This window comes from Podarcis liolepis (genome assembly GCF_965112155.1).
Source record: "Podarcis liolepis genome assembly, chromosome: 3".
Taxonomy (NCBI): domain Eukaryota; kingdom Metazoa; phylum Chordata; class Lepidosauria; order Squamata; family Lacertidae; genus Podarcis; species Podarcis liolepis.
In genome coordinates this window covers 123,571,944-123,597,401 of record NC_139557.1, presented here as the reverse complement: position 1 = coordinate 123,597,401, position 25,458 = coordinate 123,571,944, and the positions used below count along the sequence as shown (strand labels likewise).

The following is a 25,458-nucleotide window of genomic DNA, read 5'->3' as shown; positions in this document are numbered from 1 at the left end:
CCGCTGAGCAATCTAGCTGCTGAATTTTGCACCAGCTGAAGTTTCTAGTCGACCCCTTGCAATGCAGTAGGTGGTGGTTCTGTCCCAGTCCCATGGGATTCTAGCCCAAAAAGGACATCCTAGGCAAGGGATTTGGTTCAACATGACAAGCCAGGCAAGGAAAGCAAAGTCTCCAGAAACCTTTCTGCAGCATCAGGAGATGCAGGTGAACCTCTGCTAGGATGCAACACTCTCCCCCCCCCCAAAAAAAATGTTGTTGTTGTTTAGTCATTTAGTCATGTCCAACTCTTCATGACCCCCTGGACCAGAGCACGCCAGGCACTCCTGTCTTCCACGGCCTCCCACAGTTTGGTCAAACTCATGCTGGTAGCTTCGAGAACACTGTCCAACCACCTCGTCCTCTGTCATAGAATCATAGAATCCTAGAGTTGGAAGAGACCACAAGGGCCATCAAGTCCAACCCCCTGCCAAGCAGGAAACACCATCAGAGCACTCCTGACATATGGTTGTCAAGCCTCTGCTTAAAGACCTCCAAAGTAGGAGACTCCACCACACTCCTTGGCAGCAAATTCCACTGTCAAACAGCTCTTACTCTCAGGAAGTTCTTCCTAATGTTTAGGTGGAATCTTCTTTTCTTGTAGTTTGGATCCATTGCTCCGTGTCCGCTTCTCTGGAACAGCAGAAAACAACCTTTCTCCCTCCTCTATGTGACATCCTTTTCTATATTTGAACATGGCTATCATATCACCCCTTAACCTCCTCTTCTCCAGGCTAAACATGCCCAGCTCCCTTAGCCGTTCCTCATAAGGCATCGTTTCCAGACCTTTGACCATTTTGGTTGCCCTCTTCTCCTTGTGCCCTCCATCTTTCCCAACATCAGGGTCTTTTCCAGGGAGTCTTCTCTTCTCAGGAGGTGGCCAAAGTCCTGGAGCCTCAGCTTCAGGATCTGTCCTTCCAGTGAGCACTCAGTGCTGGTTTCCTTCAGAATGGAGAGGTTGGATCTTCTTGCAGTCCATGGGACTCTCAAGAGTCTCCTCCAGCACCGTAATTCAAAAGCAGCAATACTCCAGCGAAATAATATCTTTGCATTTAAGGCAAGACTCCCCCCTGCAAGACAATAGCTGAGACGGCCACAAAGGCAGCGAGTGCTAATTGCGCCTCCTGATCCACAACTCAGGCCTCTTTCACCAGAGCCCATGCAAGTCATGTTTAAAGATTCAGCCACTGCGGGGTTTAATTAAAACCCGGGAAATAAATATATTTAGCCACACTGTCAATTTGGATTACAGCGAGCATGTTTACATTTTTTTGCACATTTAATTAACGCTATTTGCATAGGAGGACGCAGGAGGAGGCGATCGGCATTTGTTGAAGCGGACTCCTCGCAACTGGGAAATGCGATCCCACTCCTCTGAAAATATCACAGGGCTGGGGTGATATTTAGGATATTTAGGATAGCTGGTGCAAAGGGACAATTTAAAGCTGCCCCACCACACAGACACACACACAGCACTCCAGAAACACCATTGCTATGTCTTGATGGCACTTAAGAACCAAGAATGTTAGAAGAAAAGAGGATTAGACAGATTCACAGAGGCAGCGAATCTTCTGAACCACAATTGCTGGAAACCTCAGGAGGTGAGAATCATAGAATCATAGAATCATAGAATTGGAAGAGACCACCAGGGCCATCGAGTCCAACCCCCTGCCAAGCAGGAAACCCCATCAGAGCACTCCTGACATATGGATGTCAAGCCTCTGCTTAAAGACCTCCAAAGGAGGAGACTCCACCACACTCCTTGGCAGCAAATTCCACTGTCGAACAGCTCTTACTGTCAGGAAGTTCTTCCTAATGTTTAGGTGGAATCTTCTTTCTTGTCGTTTCGATCCATTGCTCCGTGTCCGCTTCTCTGGAGCAGCAGAAAACAACCTTTCTCCCTCCTCTATGTGACATCCTTTTATATATTCGAACATGGCTATCATATCACCCCTTAACCTCCTCTTCTCCAGGCTAAACATGCCCAGCTCCCTTAGCCGTTCCTCATAAGGCATCGTTTCCAGGCCTCTGACCATTTTGGTTGCCCTCCTCTGGACACGTTCCAGTTTGTCAGTGTCCTTCTTGAACTGTGGTGCCCAGAACTGGACACAGTTCTGGGCACCACAATTCAAGAAGAGAGTTGCTCTTGTGTTTGAGTTCTGCTTGCCAGTTTCCCATTGAGGCATCTGGGTGGCCACTGTGAGAACAGGACCCTGGACTAGCTGGGCCACAGAATTTAGAATAGGAAGAGACCCCAAGGTTCATCTAGTCCCACCCTCTGCACTGCAGGAATCTCAGCCAAAGCAGCCATGAGAGATGGCTCTCCAACCTCTGCTGAAATCAGGGGTAGGCAACCTAAGGCCCGGGGGCCGGATCCAGCCCAATCACCTTCTTAATCCGGCCTTGGACGGTCCAGGAATCAGCGTATTTTTACATGAGTAGAATGTGTCCTTTTATTTAAAATGCATCTCTGGGTTATTTGTGGGGCCTGCCTGCTGTTTTTACATGAGTAGAATGGTGCTGGAGAAGACTCTTGAGAGTCCCATGGACTGCAAGAAGATCCAACTTCTTCATTCTGAAGGAAATCAGCCCTGAGTGCTCACTGGAAGGACAGATCCTGAAGCTGAGGCTCCAAGACTTTGGCCAACTCATGAGAAGAGAAGACTCCCTGGAAGAGACCCTGATGTTGGGAAAGATGGAGGGCACAAGGAGAAGGGGACGAGAGAGGACGAGATGGTGGGACAGTGTTCTCGAAGCTACCAGCATGAGTTTGACCAAACTGCGGGAGGCAGTGGAAGACAGGAGTGCCTGGCGTGCTCTGGTCCAGGGGGTCACGAAGAGTCGGACATGACTAAACAACTAAACAACAAAGAATGTGTCCTTTTATTTAAAATGCATCTCTGGGTTATTTGTGGGGCATAGGAATTTGTTCATTTTTTCCTTCAAAATATAGTCTGGCCCACCACATGGTCTGAGGGACAGTGGACCGGCCCCCTGCTGAAAAAGTTTGCTGACCCCTGCTTTAGGCCAGGGGTAGGCAAACTAAGGCCCGGGGGCCAGATCTGGCCCTATCGCCTTCTCAATCCGACCCGTGGACAGTCTGGGAATCAGCGTGTTTTTACATGAGTAGAATGTGTCCTTTTATTTAAAATACATCTCTGGGTTATTTTTTGGGCATAGGAATTCGCTCATTTTTTTCATCAAAATATAGTCTGGCCCCCCGCAAGGTCTGAGGGACAGTGGACCGTCTCCCTGCTGAAAAAGTTTGCTGACCCCTGGCTTAAATACTTCCAAGGAAGGAGAGTCCACCAAAAAAAGTCCAGAGGGAGTTCGTTCCACTGTTGAACAGCTCTTGCCATCAGAAAGTTCTTCCTGGTGTTATTTGGGATCACTTTTATTGTAATTTAGGGATGTGGGTGGCGCTGTGGGTTAAACCACTGAGCCTAAGGCTTGGCGATCAGAAGGTTGGCGGTTCGAATCCTCATGACGGGGTGAGTTCCCGTTGCTCGGTCCCAGCTCCAGCCAACCTAGCAGTTCGAAAGAACGTCAAAGTAGAAGTAGATAAATAGGTACCTTCTGACAGGAAGGTAAATGGCGTTTCTGGGTGCTGCTGCTCTGGTTCACCAGAAGCGGCTTAGTCATGCTGGCCACATGACCCGGGAGCTGTACGCCGGCTCCCTTGGCCAATAAAGCGAGATGAGTGCCGCAACCCCAGAGTCGGCCATGACTGGACCTAATGGTCAGGGGTCCCTTTACCTTTATTGTAACTTGAAGCCATTGTTTTGGATCCTACCCTCCAGAGCAGGAGAAAACAAGCTTGTTCCCTCTTCCACGGGGCAGATATTTGAAGATGGCTCTCTTTATCTTCTCTCAGTCTCCTCTTTCCCAGGCTAAACACCCCCAGCTCCTTCAACTGTTCCTCATCAGGCTTGGTTTCCAGACCCCTGATCACCCTAGCTGCACATCTCTGCACACCTTGCCAATATCCTTCTTAAATTGTGGTGGACGCAGGACTCCAGGTGGGATCTGACCAAGGCAGAATAGAGCGGTAGTTTTATGTCGCTTTGTGTGACTGCCGTACTGTTGATGCAGCCTAGAGATATTTGATGCTGCCTCTGATAGCACAGAAGTGTGGGTCCATCTGAGGTCGTCATGGGGGTGTGAGACATTCGCTAAGCATCTGTAGCACCCGAAAACATTGCTGGCAAAAATAGCACCTTAATTTGGAGGCAGGGCAGAGGGGAGAGAGAGGGCTGCGATTGTTCTGCTTTCGCAGAGAGAGAAGAATGTCACCTTGTATTTGCAAAGCAACCGACACAAAAGAGAGTTTGCTTTTGTTGCACAGTTCACAAGCCTTTAAGCTCGCTGCTTTCCAACCCAATGCTCGCCGCTGAATTTCTAAATAAGGATCACTGGGATGTTTTTGGCCACCGCTAAGAGACGTGGCTGTCAGGGAGAGAAATGATGGCACGCAGGGATGCTGAACATGGCTGGGATGATTAATTCCCTCTCCTCGAGGGCTGCCTTGCAAAGAGCTCCGTGAGAGATCCGGCAAGCGATGTTCGACATGGTGCCATTTGGCAGCGGACGGCCTTGTCAGGATCCCTGCGCTGCACTATCAGGAGAGTGCCGCTGCGTTCGCTCAGATGCGCAGATAATCCCAGGGAGCTCGTGAGGAGCTGGCAAATTTAACTGTGCCGCTTACCACTGCCTTTGCCTTGCGGCTTCTGGAGGTTTCTGGCAGCACAGAGGGAGAGAGAAGGACATGAGAGCCGGCTGGATCAGGTCCATGGCAGATCTCCAGCTCAGCATCCTGTTACATAAGAACTTGAGAAGAACTTGCAGGATTAGGCCCATGGACACCCTCAGTGACTGTTTTCGACCTCCATAGTTGGAGCCAGTGTGGTGTAGTGGTTAAGAGCGGTGGGCTCGTAATCTGGGGAACAGGGTTCGCTTCCCTGCTCCTCCACATGCAGCTGCTGGGTGACCTTGGGCTAGTCACACTTCTCTGAAGTCTCTCAGCCTCACTCACCTCACAGAGTGTTTGTTGTGGGGGAAATAAAAAAAATTCCTTCCAGTAGCACCTTAAAGACCAACTAAGTTAGTTCTTGGTATGAGCTTTCGTGTGCATGCACACTTCTTCAGATGTTGTGGGGGAGGAAGGGAAAGGAGAACGTTAGCCACTTTGAGACTCCTTTGGGTAGTGATAAAGCGGGATATCAAATCCAAACTCCTCCTCCTCCTCCTCCTCCTCCTCTTCTTCTTCTTCCTCCTCTTCTACAGTTCTATGACTCTACAATATGACATCTCTAGAATGACCTCAGATGGATCCACATTCCTGTGCACTGGGAGAAAGCATTGGATCACTGACAGCTGAATAAACTAAATTGTATACTATTTACTTGTTCTTGAGTCGTTTAGTGGTGTCCGACTCTTTCTGACCCCATGGACCAGAGCACGCCAGGCCCTCCTCTCTTCCACTGCCTCCCGCAGTTTGGTCAAACTCATGCTGGTAGCTTCGAGAACACTGCCCCACCATCTCATCCTCTGTCGTCCCCTTCTCCTTGTGCCCTCCATCTTTCCCAACATCAGGGTCTTTTCCAGGGAGTCTTCTCTTCTCATGAGGTGGCCAAAGTCTTGGAGCCTCAGCTTCAGGATCTGTCCTTCCAGTGAGCACTCAGGGCTGCTTTCATTCAGAATGGAGAGGTTTGATCTTCTTGCAGTCCATGGGACTCTCAAGAGTCTCCTCCAGCACCAGAATTCAAAAGCATCCATTCTTTGGCGATCGGCCTTCTTTATGGTCCAGCTCTCACTTCCATACATCACCACTGGGAAAATCATGGCTTTAACTATATAGACCTTTGTTGGCAAGGTGATGTCTCTGCTTTTTAAGATGCTGTCTAGGTTTGTCACTGCTTTTCTCCCAAGGAACAGGCTTCTTTTAATTTCATGGCTTCTGTCACCATCTGCAGTGATCATGGAGCCCAAGAAAGTAAAATCTCTCACTGCCTCCATTTCTTCCCCTTCTATTTGCCAGGAGGTGATGGGCCCAGTGGCCATGATCTTAGTTTCTTTGATGTTGAGATTTAGACCATATTTTGCGCTCTCCTCTTTCACCCTCATTAAAAGGTTCTTTAATTCCTCCTCACTTTTTGCCATCAAGGTTGTGTCATCTGCAAATCTGAGGTTGTTGATATTTCTTCTGGCAATCTTAATTCCGGTTTGGGATTTATTTCATAAAATTTATACACCACTTGCTTGTAAAAAACAAGAACAACCCTCAAACAGTTTTCAAAAAGGCTAAAGCAGTAAAAGAATCAAGCAACAAAGTAATAGCTATGATTTAAGACTTTCTGGAGGTTAGGAATAAGAGTAGATTAAAAGCAGATAAAAACTCGCATCGACTTTCTAAAAATCTGGATAGGCTTGCCAAAACAAAAATGTTTATAGCAGGCACTGAAGAGAGAACAGTGACGGCTCCTGCCCAACATCACTAGGCAGGGAGTTCCAAAGTGTAGGTGCTGCCACTGTAAAAAATCAAATTCTAAGAAATGTAGAATGGCTATTTCATGGCACCTGTGACACCCTGATCAAAGGTCCCAATTAGAACAATCTTCACCATAGAATCATAGAATTATAGAATCATAGAATCATAGAATCATAGAATCATAGAGTTGGAAGAGACCACAAGGGCCATCGAGTCCAACCCCCTGCCAAGCCTGGTGCCCTTCAGAGTTTTGGGGGCAACATCTTCCATCGGTACAACGCCACCTCCGGCTTGCCCAGGAGGTGGGGTTGCGGGCTTCACGCCCACCCCACGTGTGAGGGGGCTCGCCCTCTTTTCGCCGGCTAGCCCTCACGTTTTCCCACCCTCCCTCCCTTTAAGTGGGCTTTAGGTAGGTCTTTGACTTTGCTATGGACTTCGGTCTGTCACCGCAAGGGGCATGGTAGGAATTTTTCCCAACTGGCAATTTCTAGCCTTTCGGTTTTTCACCTACCTCGTAGCAACTCGTCACAACTTCTCGGCATTGGCGGTAGGCATTGGTAAGAAGGGGTTAAGAGGATGTGGGGGGGGGAGGAATGCCATCACCTCCTCCCAGTGAGCGAAGGGTGGTCCGTTAAAGGACTCCGGGGGGCGTGGCCCTGTCCGAAGCCTATGGAGGTGAGGGCCAAAGGCACGCCCCAGAGCGGTGACCCGGGGGAGCTCCTAGTCGACGTGCCTCGGCGGGAGACTCCCCCGATTAGTGTTAACCCTTCCCCGTGTCTCCAGCAAATGGGCTGGAGCCGGATAGTCATTAGGACCAATGCCTAAACCAATGCCTCTCATTCCTGAATTCAATAAAGTTGTGGCCTAATTCGCCCAATTAACCTTAAATTATGGTGTCTCATGTCTTTATTTATCCTGGTGGGGGGTGGGAACTCGCCACACAACCAGCTGTGCTAAACATAGAGAGAGGAATCTCCATCCCTCTCAACCCCTCTGATTCAAGTTGCCCTCCTGGCTAACAGTTTCACAAGGAACTGTTGTGTACTGAAGTTCTCACCCTGGGCCAGCAGGGGGATACTGTAGATAGTTATGCAAATGAAGGATCGAAAGTGACGTTCAGTGATTGGATAGTTTTAGAAAGTTGCAACAGTTATGTTGTTCTGGAGCTCTATATAAGCAGGCTGACTGAGCTCTTCAGTTCATTTCTATTCTGGCCTCTGAATAAACAAGAGCTGTTGAAGAATCGCTGTGTCGTCTGATATGTTCACACACAACTTAACACTGGCGACGAGGATGGGATCGATGGACATTAGAGCATAGCCAGACTCGGCCATCCTCTGAACTAAACTGAGCTGAATCACTGAGCTGAAACACTAAGTGAAAACTATCCAATGACTGAACGTCACTTTTGATCCTTCATTTGCATAATTATCTACAGTATCTCCCTGCTGGTCCAGGGTGAGAACACAACAGGAACAAATCCCCTTTCATAGACTCATAGAATCCTAGGGTTGGAAGAGACCACAGGGGCCATCGAGTCCAACCCCCTGCCAAGCAGGAAACACCATCAGAGCACTCCTGACATATGGTTGTCAAGACTCTGCTTAAAGACCTCCAAAGTAGGAGACTCCACCACACTCCTTGGCAGCAAATTCCACTGTCAAACAGCTCTTACTGTCAGGAAGTTCTTCCTAATGTTTAGGTGGAATCTTCTTTCTTGTAGTTTGGATCCATTGCTCCGTGTCCGCTTCTCTGGAGCAGCAGAAAACAACCTTTCTCCCTCCTCCATGTGACATCCTTTTATATATTTGAACATGGCTATCATATCACCCCTTAACCTCCTCTTCTCCAGGCTAAACATGCCCAGCTCCCTTAGCCGTTCCTCATAAGGCATCGTTTCCAGGCCTTTGACCATTTTGGTTGCCCTCCTCTGGACACGTTCCAGTTTGTCAGTGTCCTTCTTGAACTGTGGTGCCCAGAACTGGACACAGTACTCCAGGTGAGGTCTGACCAGAGCAGAATACAGTGGCACTATTGATTAATTGCTTTAATAGACAAGCAACTAAAGGCTGCAGCTCTTCTCTTGCTTTTACAAGTTGAAATAATTACTTGGCCCAGGGTTGTTCTAGGTGAGGGGGAGTCATTGGCAGGGTCCACATATACAGTGGTACCTTGGTTCTCAAACGCCTTGGTTCCCAAACACCGAAAACCCGGAAGTAAGTGTTCTGGTTTTCAAATGTTTTTCGGAAGCTGAACATCCGATGCAGTTGTCGGCTATTGTTTCTGGGGCGCCTGCACCAATCAGAAGCTGCGCCTTGGTTTTTGAACATTTTGGAAGCCAAACGGACTTCCAGAACAGATTAAGTTTGGCGCTTTTCTTTTTGCTATTTATTTTGCGTTTTTGTTTTTGAGGCTTTTTCAGTTAATTTGTTTTTGTGACTATGTGGAACCCAGTTCAGCTACTGATTGATTGACTGTGTGACAGCAGAAATGGATAAAAGCCCTCCATCCAAACAATGACTTTCATCAGTGCAGGTAAGAAAAATATTTAATTTTAATTTTTATTACCTACAATACTGCCTTATTTATTTTATAGTACACTGATTATTGCTTTCATTTTATGGATCAATGGTCTCATTAGATAGTAAAATCCATGTTAAATTGCTGTTTCAGGGGTTGTTTTTAGAAGTCTGGAACAGATTAATCCATTTTGCATTACTTTCTATGGGAAAGCGCACCTTGGTTTTGGAACGCTTTGGACTTGCGGAACGGATTAAGTTTGAGAACCAAGGTACCATACCACTGTAATAGAAAAGTGCCGCTCCAAAGGTCCTGTGAATCTGCATAGGACTGAGCAACATGGAAGCTACTCCTGATGCTGCAAACTCTGGACCAGATGTCACAAGAACACAAGAAGAGCTTGCTGGATGAGGCCAATATCCCATCTGGACCAGCCTCCTGTTCTCACCATGGCCAAACATGTTGTTGTTGTTTAGTCGTTTAGTCGTGTCCGACTCTTTGTGACCCCCTGGACCAGAGCACACCAGGCACTCCTGTCTTCCACTGCCTCCCGCAGTTTGGTCAAACTCATGCTGGTAGCTTCGAGAACACTGCCCCACCATCTCGTCCTCTGTCGTCCCCTTCTCCTTGTGCCCTCCATCTTTCCCAACATCAGGGTCTTTTCCAGGGAGTCTTCTCTTCTCATGAGGTGGCCAAAGTCTTGGAGCCTCAGCTTCAGGATCTGTCCTTCCAGGGAGCACTCAGGGCTGATTTCCTTCAGAATCAGATAGGTAGCCGTGTTGGTCTGCCATAGTCAAAATAAAATAAAAAAATTCCTTCCAGTAGCACCTTAAAGACCAACTAAGTTAGTTCTTGGTATGAGCTTTCGTGTGCATGCACACTTCTTCAGATACACATTCCTTCAGAATGTAAAGGTTTGATCTTCTTGCAGTCCATGGGACTCTCAAGAATCTCCTCCAGCACTAGAATTCAAAAGCATCCATTCTTTGGTGATCAGCCTTTTTTATGGTCCAGCTCTCACTTCCATATATCACTACTAGAGGTTGTTAAACAGAGGTTGGCTGTCTATCCATTGGAGATTCTTTAGCTGAGATTCCTGCAGTTCAGGAGGTTACACTAGATGAACATTTTGGGTCCCTTCCAACTCTGCCATTCTACGATTCTATTTATTAAAAACAACAACAAGAAGAAGCCCAAAGCCAGCCATCTATTTGTGTTTGTTGACACGGCTCGCGAGTGTCAAAAGGCGACACTGAAAATAGCTGGCTTCTGCGACGCAGCCTAATTAGGGAGGGAGGTTCAGTACAAAAGCAAGGAAGACGCTTTGCAATGTTTTCGGAGAGGGAAACAGCCGCATCTTAATGAGCCTGCTTTTTTTGCTGCCGAATCCTGGCACGGTAATGGGCCAAACAGCGCCTGCTCTGAAAATCAGAGGGTGCGTTTTCCACAGGGCAGGTATAAATTTAAATCCTCAATCTGCGTATGGAGTGTCAGCCGGCTGAAGCCTTTCGAGCAGGAAGAAAGAGCAGGAGTCATCTAAATAACTGCCTGGCTTTTATTAATGTTGTTGTTGTTTAGTTGTTTAGTTGTGTCCGCCTCTTCGTGACCCCCTGGACCAGAGCACGCCAGGCACTCCTGTCTTCCACTGCCTCCCACAGTTTGGTCCAACTCATGCTGGTAGCTTCGAGAACACTGTCCCACCATCTCGTCCTCTGTCGCCCCCTTCTCCTTGTGCCCTCCATCTTTCCCAACATCAGGGTCTCTTCTGGTTCCAGCCAGATGGGCGGGGTATAAATAAATTATTATTATTTTCTGAGCATCTCATCGCCCACATCCCTTTAGACTGCTATGGTCTAACAATTTTGCATTTATTGAATTATCGTTATCTCCTCTGAACTCTCTCTCCCCCAAGTGTGGTTTTCCAAAACGTCACTTAAAATCTGTTCCTTTTAAAAAGATAAAGTAGGAACAAGCCATTCCTCACCTCTGAATTATTTTATTCAGCAGCTCCCTGGAGAGCCCCTCTTGTTTGTCCCCTCATCCCCACCCCACAGGACTGAAAATCACAAACTCTCCCTATTTCAAGGTCCCTTCTGTAGCCATTCCAGCCCACCTCCCTGCCTCTGTACTTAAATGAAGAATTTCCCCCGCAGGCAAAAAGCCATTTCCTCGGAATACCAAATGCAGAACTTTGCATTAATCAAATGGGCTTCTGTGACAGCTTTTTGGGATGCAGCCCGTGCTCTGGCAAATAGCTTCTTCTCTTTTTCTCATCAGGAGTTGCATCTGCGCCATCGCCAGGCTCTCCAGTAGGGCGAGGATTTCCATCTCAATTGCAAGTCACTTAGCAACACTGGGCTGGAGATTTAAAAACTGTTGAAAGTCAGCCGGGTTTTCTTCTTCTTCTTCTTTTAAAAAAAGCTCCTTACAGACTCCGGGTTTGGGATGTTGCAGAGATCTGTTAGAAAAAGCAAAACGGTTGTGGAAATGCCCAGGATTCTCATGTTTGTTAGAGGGCAGAAATGGATATCAGGCAACCAAATGAAAGCATCACTATCATTCTTTAAGTGCGCAAAAAGTTAGGCAAGTTATTTTTTTTCCTGTAACATGTTATCTATTCATTTGCTGCATTTACTTTTTCTAATATACATTTTTATTAATTTTTAGCATATCATTTTCAACAGTAATTAAACATACTTTTACATCTGATACATTTTTTGTGACTTCCATCAATTCTGTCTGAAAATTTTTCCAATCTAATCTCTTAGTATACATTTCTTACTTTCCCTATTACATTTAAATCTCATAACTAGTATCTCTATTCTTTGTCTGCATTATAACGTTTCGTATATTTCTCCTTACAAAACCTCTTGTAGTCCTACTAGCGTAATTTGTTGATTACACTTGCTCTTCAGATAGTTCATATACTTCTTCCAATCTTCTGTGAATCTCTGGTCCTGCAGGTTTTGAATCCTTCCTGTCATTTTATCCAATTCTGCATAGTCCATTAATTTTATCTGCCATTCTTCTTTCGTCGGAATTTCCATTTGCTGACTTTACACCCCACCTGCTTGTTCATAATAATAATAATGTCATTATTTATACCCCAGCCACTCTGGGCGGCTTCCAACACAGTACAAGTTGGCATGCATAAGTTATCCCCACCTTGTTTAAATTCCACACAGTGGCGTAGCATGGGTTGTCAGCACCCGGGGCAAGGCAAGTAATTTGTGCCCCCTAACCCGTGGATTTGCGCCCCCTAACCCCCAGATGTTGCGCCCGGTATGGCCGGCCCCCCCTGCACCCCCCACGCTACGCCACTGATTCCACAACAAGCCAATAGGTCACACTATCTTGATTGTAAAACTCTGCTTCATGGTAAAGACAAAACAAAACCTTAAAGCAGTTTCCAAAAAAAAGAAGGGGAAAAAAGGAAGGGGAAGCAATTTTAAAAACATTTAAAATGTTCAAAAACAGTTAAAATCACTGATGAACTAAAAACGGATGAGAACACAAACCAGTACAGTGGTACCTCTGGTTGCGAACGGGATCCGTTCCGGAGGCTCATTTGCAACACGAAAAGAACGCAATTCGTTGCAATTTGCTGCTTCTGCGCATGACGTCATTTTGCGCTTCTGCGCATGTGTGAGCAGTGAAACCCGGAAGGAATTACAATTCCCATCACCCCTGACCACTGGTCCTGCTAGCTAGGGATCATGGGAGCTGTAGTCCCAAAACATCTGGAGGGCTGACTTTGCCTTTGTCTGACCTGGAGGACCCCATCCTTTAGTTGTAGCTCTTGCAACTTGGTTCCTTCCTTTTGGGATGCTGATGAGGACATTTGAGTGGCCAGCTAAGTGTTATATACTGAAGTTCTCACCCTGGGCCAGCAGGGGGAAACTGTAGATAGTTCAGGTCCACATATGCAAATAAGGGGTTGAAAGTGACGTTCAGTGATTGGATAGTTACAGAAAGTTGTTACAGTTACGTTGTAGTGGACCTCTATATAAGCAGGCTGGCTGAACCCTTCAGTTCAGTTCTGTTCTGACCTGTGAATAAACAAGAGCTGTTTGCAGAATTGCTGTGTCGTCTGATATGTTCACCCACAACTTAACATTAAGGTCACTGTCTTGTGAAGAAATTCGCCTGAGCAGTTCAGCAGCCTCCTCTCTTAGGTTCTGACCCTTCCTGGGTGCAAGACTCACAGAACTGGAAGGGATCTCAGGGCATCATCCAGACTGACCCCCCTCCCAACCAACCCACAAAATTAACAATGTATATGATCCCTGGTGTCTCTTCCAGGAGGTTCTTCTGCCCTTCAGCCCTTCAGCGAAAGCGGGGAGGGAAATGTGTGTGGTTGCGGCACAACCAGGGAAGGTCTCCTCCATGCCCTGCCTCTCCCCTTGGATGCTTTCTGCAGATCTCTCTCTGTGCCGAAGCTATTTAAGCTGTCAGGGAACATCCAGTTACTCCCCTGGGTGGGGGAAAAATGTGCTTTTGAGAGAACTGCATGAGGCTATTTTTCAGCATTTTGGGGTTGAGCTACTTAAAAAAATAAATCGTAAAGGTTATTTTGCTTTGAACTTCTTCCCATTTTGCTTGATTTCCTGCTGAGGTGGGAAAATATATTAGCTATGAAGTGAGATGCTCCACTCAGTGGCGTAGCGTGGGGGGTGCAGGGGGGGCCGGCCGCACCGGGCGCAACATCTGGGGGTTAGGGTTAGGGGGCGCAAATCCACGGGTTAGGGGGAGCAAATTACTTGTCTTGCCCCGGGTGCTGACAACCCACACTACGCCACTGGCTCCACTTTCCTGCCCAATGGGGAGAAAATTCCCTCCCTCCCCAGAGTTGTCTAAACTAGCCTTTAAAAGGACGGGGCTCTGTGGTCTCGGGTGTAACAGGCATAATAATAATAATAATAATAATAATAATAATAATAATATCCTCCTGCTTTTCATAGTGCTGGGGTGTAGAGTAGGAAACCTGTATCAAAAGAGAGAAGGGTTTTTTTCATCAAAAGAGAAGAACGAAAGAAGGAGACTGCTGCATTGGGACAATGGTCCATCTTCTCCAGCGCCCTTTCTCACTGTGGCCAAACCAGATGCTCATTATGGGAAACCAGTGTTGTAAACAAAATCTGCCCTTTTCCCCTTATGGGGCATCCAAGAGCCCATATAGAGTCCTCACGTAGGTTCCCTCTTGGGAGGAGAAAATAACAGTGGCCAACCAGAGAATATTGAGAAGCAAAGCAGCTAGTAAGCCTGATCTTTATTGATCTGTTGCAACAGGGTCCTCACCCTTATATAGACTTTTGAAATTGCCACCCTGTAGATCAAGACCACCCCCAGATACATCATACCTACATCACAGAAAGGGCGGTCTAAAACAGAAATTTGAATGTCATTTTCCTCCTGTCGTTTTGGACTCACAGCTGTCCATGGAGGCACAGGTCAATTCTGTGTCCAGGGCATACCAGCTCCATCTGGTATGCAGGATGAGACCCTACCTGCCCGTGGACTGTCTCACCAGAGTGGTGCATGCTCTGGTTATCTCTCACTTGCAATGAGCTCTATGTGGGGCTACCTTGGAAGGTGACCCGGAAACTACAACTAATCCAGAATGCGGCAGCAAGACTGGTGACTGGGAGCAGCCGCTGGGACCACATAACACCGGTCCTGAGAGATCTGCATTGGCTCCCAGTATGTTTCTGGGCACAATTCAAAGTTTTGGTGCTGACCTTTAAAGCCCTAAATGGCCTTGGCCCAGTATACCTGAAGGAGCATCTCCACGCTGGATGCCAGGGTCCAGCTCGGAGGGCCTTCTGGCGGTTCCCTCACTGTGAGAAGTGAGGTTTCAGGGAACCAGGACTTCTCGGTGGTGGCGCCCGCCCTGTGGAACGCCCTCCCACCAGATGTCAAGGAAATAAGCAACTATCTGACTTTTAGAAGACATCTGAAGGGAGCCCTGTTTAGGGAAATTTTTAATGTCTGATGTTTTATTGTATTTTTAAAATTATGTTGGAAGCCATCCAGTGTGACTGGGGAAACCCAGCCAGATGGGCGGGGTATAAATAAATAAATGATGATGATGATGATGTCTGTTTTAACCCAACTTTCCATCCTTGTACAGTGGTACCTCTGGTTGCGAACGGGATCCGTTCCGGAGCCCCATTCGCAACATGAAAAGAGCTCAACCCGCTGTGGCGCATCTGCGCATGCACGGGTTGTGATTTGCTGCTTCTGCGCATGTGCATGATGTCATTTTGCGCATCTGCACATGCACGAGCGGCGGAACCCGGAATTAACCCTTTCCGGCACTTCCGGGTCGCCATGGGACGCAACCTGAAAAGACATAACCTGAACCGAACGTAACAAGAGGTATGACTGCTGTCATGAGGTATGACAGCTAAGGGAGCTGGGCATGTTTAGCCTGGAGAAGAGGAGGTTAAGGGGTGATATGATAGCCATGTTCAAATATATAAAAGGATGTCACATAGAGGAGGGAGAAAGGTTGTTTTCTGCTGCTCCAGAGAAGCGGACACGGAGCAATGGATCCAAACTACAAGAAAGAAGATTCCACCTAAACATTCGGAAGAACTTCCTGACAGTAAGAGCTGTTTGACAGTGGAATTTGCTGCCAAGGAGTGTGGTGGAGTCTCCTCCTTTGGAGGTCTTTAAGCAGAGGCTTGACAACCATATGTCAGGAGTGCTCTGATGGTGTTTCCTGCTTGGCAGGGGGTTGGACTCGATGGCCCTGGTGGTCTCTTCCAACTCTAGGATTCTATGACTGTACTGAGTCAGATCACCATTACATTCAGTTTAGTTTTGTCTACACTGACTGGCAGTAGAACACCAGGATTTCAAGCAGGGAATGTCTCCAAGCCCAACCCAGAGATGCTGTCAGAGGCTGAACCCAGGATCTCAAATCAAGGACGGCTCGTTGGTGACCTCAGATGTAACTTTTGCTTCTCTCTGCCCAGAGGGCCAATGTCCAGTGAAAATGCCTCAGTAAGCAGAAAATTGCCATAACAACATTGAGGACTGATCTTGGGGCATAAAGGAGTTTTCTTTTTCGGATGCACAGTGGTCCCTTGGTTCTCAAACTTAGTCCGTTCCAAAACCAAAGCATTCCAAAACCAAGGTGCGCTTTCCCATAGAAATCCGTTCCAGACTTTTAAAAGCAATCCTTAAAGCAGTGATTTAACATGAATTTTACTATCTAACGAGACCACTGATCCATAAAATGAAAGCAATAAACAACGTACTGCAGTCACACAATCAACCAGTCAGTAGCTGAACTGGGTTCCACACAGTCACAAAAGCAAAACAAAAAGAGCCGCAAAAACAAAAATGCAAAATAAATAGCAAAAACAGACAGACCTCAGGGTAACACTCAAAACAGAGCATGCTCGGCTTCTGAAAAATGTTCACAAACCAAAACACTTACTTCCAACCCAAACCCCAAGCCCTATAGTTATAATTTGTTGGTTGCCATCTGATTTTAATTTGATTTTAAGCTGCATTTCAATCGATTTTTTGATTTTATGTTTTAATGTATAATATACTTTGAGGTTAGCTGCCCTGAGCCCGGTTCTGGCTGGGGAGGGCAGGATATAGATAAAATTATTCATTCATTTATTATTATTATTATTATTATTATTATTATTATTGGTTTGCAGCGTTTGGGTTCCAACTTGTTTGAGTACCAAGGCATTTGCGAACCGAGGCACCACTGTGTTGGAGTTGGTTTTCTGTGGGCGATTTGAGATGGGCTGGAGGAAACCTCTTTGCTGATGGAGGGCTGCCATCTTCAGGAAACATGGTGCCATCTTAACTGGCTTCCAGGGGCTTCGACCAGCATCGTGGGACCACAACTCCCTCCTGCCCCAAGCAATACAGAGTCGCCTCAAATATCTGGAGGGGGCCCAGACTGGCAAAGGCTGGGTGAGAGGCATGCCAGTTCTTGTGGTGCGCTTGAGAGGCATTTCAAAGAAGCGAGATGACAGAAGTTTGCAAAACTCTCTGTGGCTTGGAGAAACTGGATAGAGAAGGGCTTTTTCTCCCTCTCTCACAGCACTGGAACTGTTGGAATGATTTAGGGCAGAAGGAAGGAAGTCCTTTTTCCCCAGCGAAGAGTTAAATGGTGGAACTTGCTCCCTCACGAAGCAGCGATGGGCAGCAAAGGCTTTAAAACAGGATGAGACAAAACAGTGAAAATCACTGCTAAACTAGAAACTGTGAATAATTGGGTGCACTCTTCCCACCTTGGATCAAATCTACGCTTCCAGATGCCATAAAAAAGCTGCAGAGATAGCGCAGGATAGTGCGCACCCCGGAAACGATCTCTTTCAGCTTCTGCCTTCTGGAAGAAGGTACAGGGTTATAAAGACTAGGACTAGCCGCCTGAGAAATAGTTTCCATCCAAATGCAATTTTGGTTTTAAACGCAGTGTAAGGTAGTCTCTAAGGGACACAGGTGGCACTGTGGGTTAAACCACAGAGCCTAGGACTTGCCGATCAGAAGGTCGGCGGTTCGAATCCCTGCAGTGGGGTGAGCTCCCATTGCTCGGTCCCTGCTCCTGCCAACCTAGCAGTTCGAAAGCAGGTCAAAGTGCAAGTAGATAAATAGGTACCGCTCCGGCGGGAGGGTAAATGGCGTTTCCGTGCGCTGCTCTGGTTCGCCAGAAATGGCTTAGTCATGCTGGTCACATGACCCGGAAGCTGTACACCAGCTCCTTTGGCCAATAAAGTGAGATGAGTGACGCAACCCCAGAGTCGTCCGCGACTGGACCTAATGGTCAGGGGTCCCTTTACCTTTAAGGTAGTCTCTATGGGAGTATGTTGTATTTAATTATGGGGTATCAGAGTTTTTAGGAGGTTAACTAGGCTGGGATAGCTGGGATAGCAGGCTTGTTGGTTTTGAATGTCTGGTGTAGATTTTTTCAATTTCGTTGTTCTGTATGGGACAATGACAATAAAGATTATCGTATTGTATCGTGCTGTAAAAAATAAAAACACAAAGCAGTATTCCGGATACCTGGGTAGGCCTGTAGGAACAAAAATGTTTTCAGCAGAGACCAACAAGAGCAGAGTGAAGGTGCCTGTCTGGTGTCAAGAGGCAGGGAGTTCCAAAGGGCAGGATCCGCCACATCATAGAATCATAGAATCATAGAGTTGGAAGAGACCACAAGGGCCATCAAGTCCAACCCCCTGCCAAGAAGGAAACAATTTCTTACAAATGCGAACCCACTATTATGTGGCACCTGTAACAGTGCCCGTTCCGCAGACTGAAACGATCAGGTGGACATATAAGGGGTAAATAGCATAAACCATGTTATTTCCTGCAGAGTTTGGGACATTCCCCTGCTATTGAAATTAATTGCATCATTAACTATGGAACTCACTGCCACAGGAGGCAGGGATGGCCGCCGACTTGGATGGTTTTAAAAGAGGATGAGATGAATTCTTGGAGGTCCCAATTAACATTTGTAAAAAAAGCCTGAAGTTTTTCTGTTAGGGATTGTAGGAAAAGACCTGCCAAGGAAAGTAAAAAACATTTTTTTGTATGCGACAATGGCGGCAAGTTTCTTACTAGCACAAGGATGGAAGAGTGAGGAAATCCCGACTAAAGAACTGTGGCAAGAGAAACTGATGGATTATGCGGAACTGGCGAAATTGACACATAAACTACGAGACAAGGACAACTGTGACTTTAAAGAAGAATGGGAACCTTTTGCAAAGTACTTAAAGAAACAACAAAAGAAACTGGACACCTTGGCAGGTTTTGAATAAGCATTCACAAACCTTTTATTGGTAATATACAGATAGACAAACTGAGGAGCTTTACAATTTTAAACATGCAGAAAATAACATGTGCTGAGAAATCAGGGAAAGGAGCTGAGGGAAGTTGGGTGGGACGGTGGGTTTTACTTTTTTTCTTTTTTAAGGGGGAAATGGGGGGAATGAGGATGAGGTATTTTTGATAAGCTGTTATGCTGAAATTCCTAATAATTCATTTTTTTTAAAAAAGAAGAAGAAGCAACAAAGGCAAAAAAGAAAAGAAAAGATGAATTCTTGGAGGAGGGCGATAGGACTCTCAATGGCTCCTAGCTGGGAGGTCTCTGTTCTGCCTCTCTGGCCAAGAGGCAGGAGTGCGTCTGAATCCCAGTTGTGGAAACCACAGGAGGGGAGAATTGCTCCGGTGCTCAAATCCTGCTTCTCAGTTTTCCCACAGGAAGACAGCTGTCACCTGTGAGAGCAGGATGCGGGCCTCATCCCGCAGCCTCTTCTTCTGCGCTTATGCTCAGCACCTGATGATGCACCTTGGCTAAATTGGTGGGTTGGGCTGAGTGGCTTTCCATTCTCTTCTGAGCCTCTGACGCTTTGCTTCCTCCCAAAAATAAATGCCTCTCTTTTTTTTTAGGGCACAGCCATCCTTTCCAGCGAAAGTAATGCACGCACAACGCACTGTCCAGGACTCTTTTGAAAGCACTTATTTTCCTTTCAGGAGGAACAATGGAGATATTTTCTCTCTCGCTCTCTCTCTTCCTCTCTCTCTTTTGCTGCTCCTGACTGTTCTGGGCTATGAGATGGGATCTATTTTAAAAAAGCTTGATTTCCAGACCCTTGACCCTCTCGGTCGCCCTTCTCTGCACACCTTCCAGCTTGCCAAAATCCTTCCTAAATTGTGGTGCCCAGAACTGGACACAGTATTTCAGATGTAGACTCACCAAGGCAGAACAGAGCAGGACTATGACTTCCTTTGGGACGCGGGTGGCGCTGTGGGTTAAACCACAGAGCCTAGGGCTTGCCGATCATAAGGACGGCAGTTCGAATCCCCGCAACGGGGTGAGCTCCCATTGCTCGGTCCCTGCTCCTGCCAACCTAGCAGTTCGAAAGCACGTCAAAGTGCAAGTAGATAAATAGGTCCCACTCCGGCGGGAAGGTAAATGGCGTTTCCGTGCGCTGCTATGGTTCGCCAGAAGCGGCTTAGTCATGCTGCCTACATGACCCGGAAAAACTGTCTGCAGACAAATGCCGGCTCCCTCGGCCAATAAAGCGAGATGAGCGCCACAACCCCAGAGTCGGCCACGACTGGACCTAATGGTCAGGGGTCCCTTTAACTTTACGTTTACGACTTCCTTTAATCTGGACCCTAGACTTCTGTTGCTGCAGCCTAGAATAGCATTTGCTTCTTCTTGTTTTGCTAATGTATCGCTCTGTGGGCTCATGTTAAGGTTGTGGTCTGCTAAGACCAGGGGCATCTCAAGAGGGTGTGGTCTGCCCCGGGTGTCATGCCTGGGGGGGGGGTGACAAAATCCCCCCCAGGCGGATTGGCGCAGCTCAAAATTTGGCCGTGTGTGTGTGTGTGTGACAAAGGTTTTTTGCACCGGGTACCACCTGACTTTGCTATGCCTCTGGCTAAGACCCCTGGATCCTGTTCACATGTGCTGCTGTCAAGCCAGATACATGTGAAGAGGATATTGGGGTTGTTATAGGAATTTATGTATAGGTTGGGGGGGTCCCCCCAGCAGATATCATGCACATGCAGCCCACTACCAAAATCAGCATAATCAATTTTGTGACTTTTGTGATTCCCCCCCACAAAACACTTCATCACAGTTTCTTCCTTTTTTTCTTTTAAAAGATATTTATTGAATTTTCACAAATTATAAAATACAAACAAACACACACAAAGACAAACAAGTATAATTTCAAATCCTTATTCTCTTAAAACTTACTTCACCGACCTCCTCATACCTCCCCTTTCTGCATTCCAATTTCAAATATTTAGTTCAGCAAATCCTCACCCTTAATTTAATCTAATTGTAATCCTTTCTTTTCTTTTAACCTAATCTTTACAGCTGTAGTCTGCTTACTTCTATAGCCGTAACATTTTAACACTCATTAATTTTACAATGTCTCTCAAGATAGATCTTAAATTTCTTCCAATCTTCTTCCGCCGTCTCTTTCCCCTAGTCTCGGATTCTGCCAGTCATTTCGGCCAGTCCCATGTAGTCTATCACCTTCATCTGCCATTCTTCCAGAGTGGGTAGATCTTGTGTCTTCCAATACTTTGCGATGACTATTCTTGCTGCTGTTGTAGCATACATAAAAAAAGTTCTGTCTTTCTTTGGCACCAATTGGCCGACAATGCCCAAGAGAAAGGCCTCTGGTTTCTTAAGGAAAGTACATTTAAGTACCTTTTTCATTTCATTATATATCATTTCCCAGAAAGCCTTAATCTTTGGGCACGTCCACCAAAGGTGATAGAAAGTACCTTCAGTTTCTTTACATTTCCAACATTTATTATCAGACAAGTGGTAAATTTTTGCAAGCTTGACTGGAGTCATGTACCACCTATTCATCATTTTCGTAGTATTTTCCTTTAAGGCATTACATGCCGTAAATTTCATACCGGTGGTCCACAACTGTTCCCAGTCAGCCATCACAGTTTCTTCCTATCTATTCAAAGGGCCTTTGCTGCACGATACCAAATGTAAGAATTCGCTGATAAATGTATCTCTGTACTGGCTCACTGGGATCACTTAAGAAATTCATATAGACAGGTGAGCTCAGCTCCTCAGCAGCCCCTCTGCCTGAGTGATCATCCCTGGCCTCCTGATACCTGAGTGCCAGACAGGTAGCCATTCCAGAAATAACAAACCCAGATGGAGACAAAAGGGTGGGATGAACTTGGCTGGGAAACAGGGAAATATCTCTTTTGTTCCACTTGAGGGGTGTTTGGTGGAGGGCAAGGGGGACCGTGGGGCAGGGTCCAGGATGCTCAGATTCCTGCCACCAGACCACCCCTTTCATGATGTAACCATGATGTATGAGTGATGTAGTTTGGGGGGTTGTAACATGGGAATTAGCAGCTAATAAAAGTTCGGGGGCTCTTTTGTTCGGGGCTTCCATCTTGCTTCGTTTTGCAGTGAGTTGGAGTCCTGTCATGACAGTTTCAATAAAGACTACTGGCTGCTGTTTTGCTCCAATTTTCCTGGTTGGTGTCCTTGCTTTTTTGTCCAAGGGAGCCCTCAGATTTCTCCGTTAACAGGGTCTGAGTTCCACAGGTTCCATTATGAACTCTGGGAGTTTCAGTCCCAAACATCAGTGTGAAAGGACACACCTCTGGGAGCTGGGGGGAGCACCCACAGACATGTTCCTGCCCTATAGCAAGCATCTGGGGCAGCCGAAGGAGGGGGCAGCAGTGGTGGAAGTTGGTGGGGCTGTGGTGGGTTGCACTCTGCTCCCAGCACCAGGCAAGTGTTATCGTCGCACTCTTCTGCGGCTTCAAGGAATTATCCAAGAGCCATTTATTTGCCTTTCCGGTCTTAAATGCATCAATCGAGTGCTGGTTTCAAAAGGGCATTTCATAGACTGCGAGCGATAAGTCTGCATTTGGAGATTATCATATTACCCAGAGTGGAAATTTAATCTCCTTTGGACAAAAGGGAGGCAGGGAGAAGAAGCTCCCTACTGCCTCCCGGTGGTAGAAGAGGGGTACTGCTTGGAATGGGGGAGGGGAAGTCAGAGGTCTCCGTTCAGTTAATCAATTAACTAATTAATAAAGACGCTGCTTCAGATTTCAACAGGGATCTGCTAGCAGCTTGCAAATCCCAACCAAACGAAACCCCGCATGAGAAAATCAAGTTCCACATTCAAAATAAAAAAAGAACAATCTTTGATTGATAATCCGCTTGCTTTAGCCCACTTGATAGAGCATGAGACTCACTTTTAGAACACATATGTATTTGTTATCTAAGCCCCGATATCGTCAATTCTTTCAATAACCCGTTGCTTATATTTCAAATCCTGCCTGTGACTTCATGTATAAATAATAGTTTGATAGTTAGTGGGATGTGGGTGGTGCTGTGGTCTAAACCACTGAGCCTCTTGGGCTCATTGATCTGAAGGTCGGGGGTTCGAATCCCTGTGATGGTGGTGAGCTCCCGTTGCCCTGTCCCAGCTCCTGCCAACCTAGCAGTTCAAAAGCATGCCAGTGCAAGTAGATAAATTGGTACCGCTGTGGCGGGAAGGTAAACAGGATTTCTGTGCACTTTGGTTTCCGTCACAGTGTCCCGTTGCGCCAGAAGCGGTTTAGTCCTGCTGGCCACATGACCCAGAAAAGCTGTCTTGACAAACGCCGGCTCCCTCGGCCTGAAAGCGAGATGAACACTGCAACCCCAGAGTCAACCGCGACTAGACTTGACCGTCCAGGGGTCCTTTACCTTTACCTTTTAATTTTGTGGCCTAAACCACTGAGCCTCTTGGGCTTGCCGCTCAGAAGGTCGGTGGTTCGAATCCCTGCGGCGGGGTGAGCTCCCATTGCTCTGTCCCAGCTCCTGCTGACCTAGCAGTTCGAAAGCACACCAGTGCAAGTAGATAAATAGGTACTGCTGTGGTGGGAAGGTAAACGGCATCTCCTTGCACTCTGGTTTCCGTCACGGTGTCCCATTGCACCAGAAGCAGTTTAGTCATGCTGGCCACACAACCCTGAAAGCTGTCTGTGGACAAACGCCGGCTCTCTCAGCCTGAAAGCGAGATGAGCGCCGCAACCCCATAGTCACCTTTGACTGGACTTAACCGTCCAGGGGTCCTTAACCTTTTACCTAGTCCATCAACGGTCACCATTCTTCCTTAAACAATTACCTTCTTCACAATACCTTCTTCATTTGACAGTCAGTTTTGCCTTTTCTGCATAGTCGAGGTCTGAACGTCTCGAGAAGGACCACTGCCTCCTTCACCAGCTGCTCCCTTGCCCCTGGGATGTGGGTTTCTCTTCAGGTATCAATCCCTCTTCATCCGTCCACACAGGTGAATCCCTTCCGGGACCGGATCTGCAAGGTCTTCTCCACCGACGGCTACTTCACCTTTGAGGACATCCTTGGGATGGCGTCCGTCTTCAGCGACCGAGCGTGCCAGAGCATTAAGATGGAGTATGCTTTTCTGATATACGGTAGGGTGTTTCCCTCCGAATTCTCCTTGTGGCAACCAGGGTCCGAGGAATGTGGTCATCGCCTTGTGGGTGGGGTCAGGGCTGGATTTAGGATTTGATGAGGCCCTAAGCTACTGAAGGCAATGGGGCCTTTTATATGTCCAGCTGTCCTTGGTAGCCACCAACTTGGCCATCACTCTATGGGTCTCCTCCATGGAGGAGGGTGGCTACTAGCCAGGATAGCTATTAGGGATGGGTGAAATATCGATAGGTTGTCCAAAACTGAAGTCCATGTCGTGCAATCAGTTTCATGATCTTTGACTCGGCAATATATCAAAAATCATGGTGTATGTTAGGGCTGGGCGATATATTGTCCCAAGCTGGGTTGAAGTCCATATTGTGATATTGGTTTCATAATTGTCGACCTGGAGAATCAAGATTTGTGTATGTGCAAAAATTACAATGCGGGGAAAACTGTGGAGCCAGCCCATGCCTGTACCTGCCTCCATCCTTATGTCAGACATCGCGATGTATCAGTACATTGCAATGTGTAATGGGAATTGTAGTTGCTTGTGTGTAAGTCACCGACTTCCCTAAACTGCTTGTTTAAACCTTTCCCTAACTGAAGCGCACCCCTGTGCGTCTGCTTCAGTCGCTGGCAGAATCCGTTAGTGGGTGTTTCCTAAACTTTTTCCAACATAAGAATTCCTTGACAGCCAGTCTCCGCCTAGCCTCTCTGCGTGGAAGCCTTCTGCGCAGAGTAGGCGTGCCCAGTGGTGGTCCGGCACTCTCCCCGCTGCTCTCACTGGAAGAGTCCCTGAGCCTTCCCTCCAAAGTGCTCTCATTCCCTCCTTCCTTCTTGGTGTCACCTTGATTCCCTTCCCCCTCGGAAACCCTCTCTCTCTCCTTGCTGATTCCCTCTCCTGCACTATCGGGGCGACTTCTCTCTCTGCTGGTCTCCGATGTCAGTTCCATGACACAATGTTTAGCTGGTGATTGTGGAGGTAACGCTCCGCTTTGCAAAGGCAAACCTCGCACCAGACATGCAATAGTATGTCAAGGAGCATCACACCTGCTTTTCCTGACCTTCTTGGCTAGAAAACAATTTGTTTGTTAGACATAATGCTTGGGGGAACATCTGAGGGAAACACCCGCTGACATGTGCATTTGCTAATGCTGGAAATGTGCTTAAGATGGAAATATGTTAAGTTCAGGGTGGTTTCACTACTGTTTCCAATTGTTGACGTCTGCTAATAAAAGGAGCCTTTGCACAGCTAGTCGGCAGCTTGCTTGGAGCATGCTTGCTAGCGTGCTTCTGCACAGCTCACCTGCATCCAACCTCCCGTCGTCTCCATTATTCCTACAGGTGATACATCACAATGTTGAAACAGCCCTAATGGTCACCTGTTTTGCCCACACAGCCAGAGGTAGCCATGCTTCTGAATCCCAGTTGCTGGAAACCACAGGAGGGGAGATG

At 47.1% G+C, this 25,458-nt stretch overlaps 1 protein-coding gene across 1 annotated transcript in view; it reads left to right on the top strand.

Moving 5' to 3' along the window:
• CIB4 (calcium and integrin binding family member 4) overlaps positions 1 to 25,458 on the top strand; it is a 39,177-nt gene that overhangs the window by 12,164 nt on the left and 1,555 nt on the right. Inside the window, exon 4 of the mRNA XM_083494906.1 lies at positions 23,861 to 24,002. Coding sequence (XP_083351032.1) covers positions 23,861 to 24,002 — 142 coding nt within the window. The remainder of the gene's footprint in view (positions 1 to 23,860; positions 24,003 to 25,458) is intronic.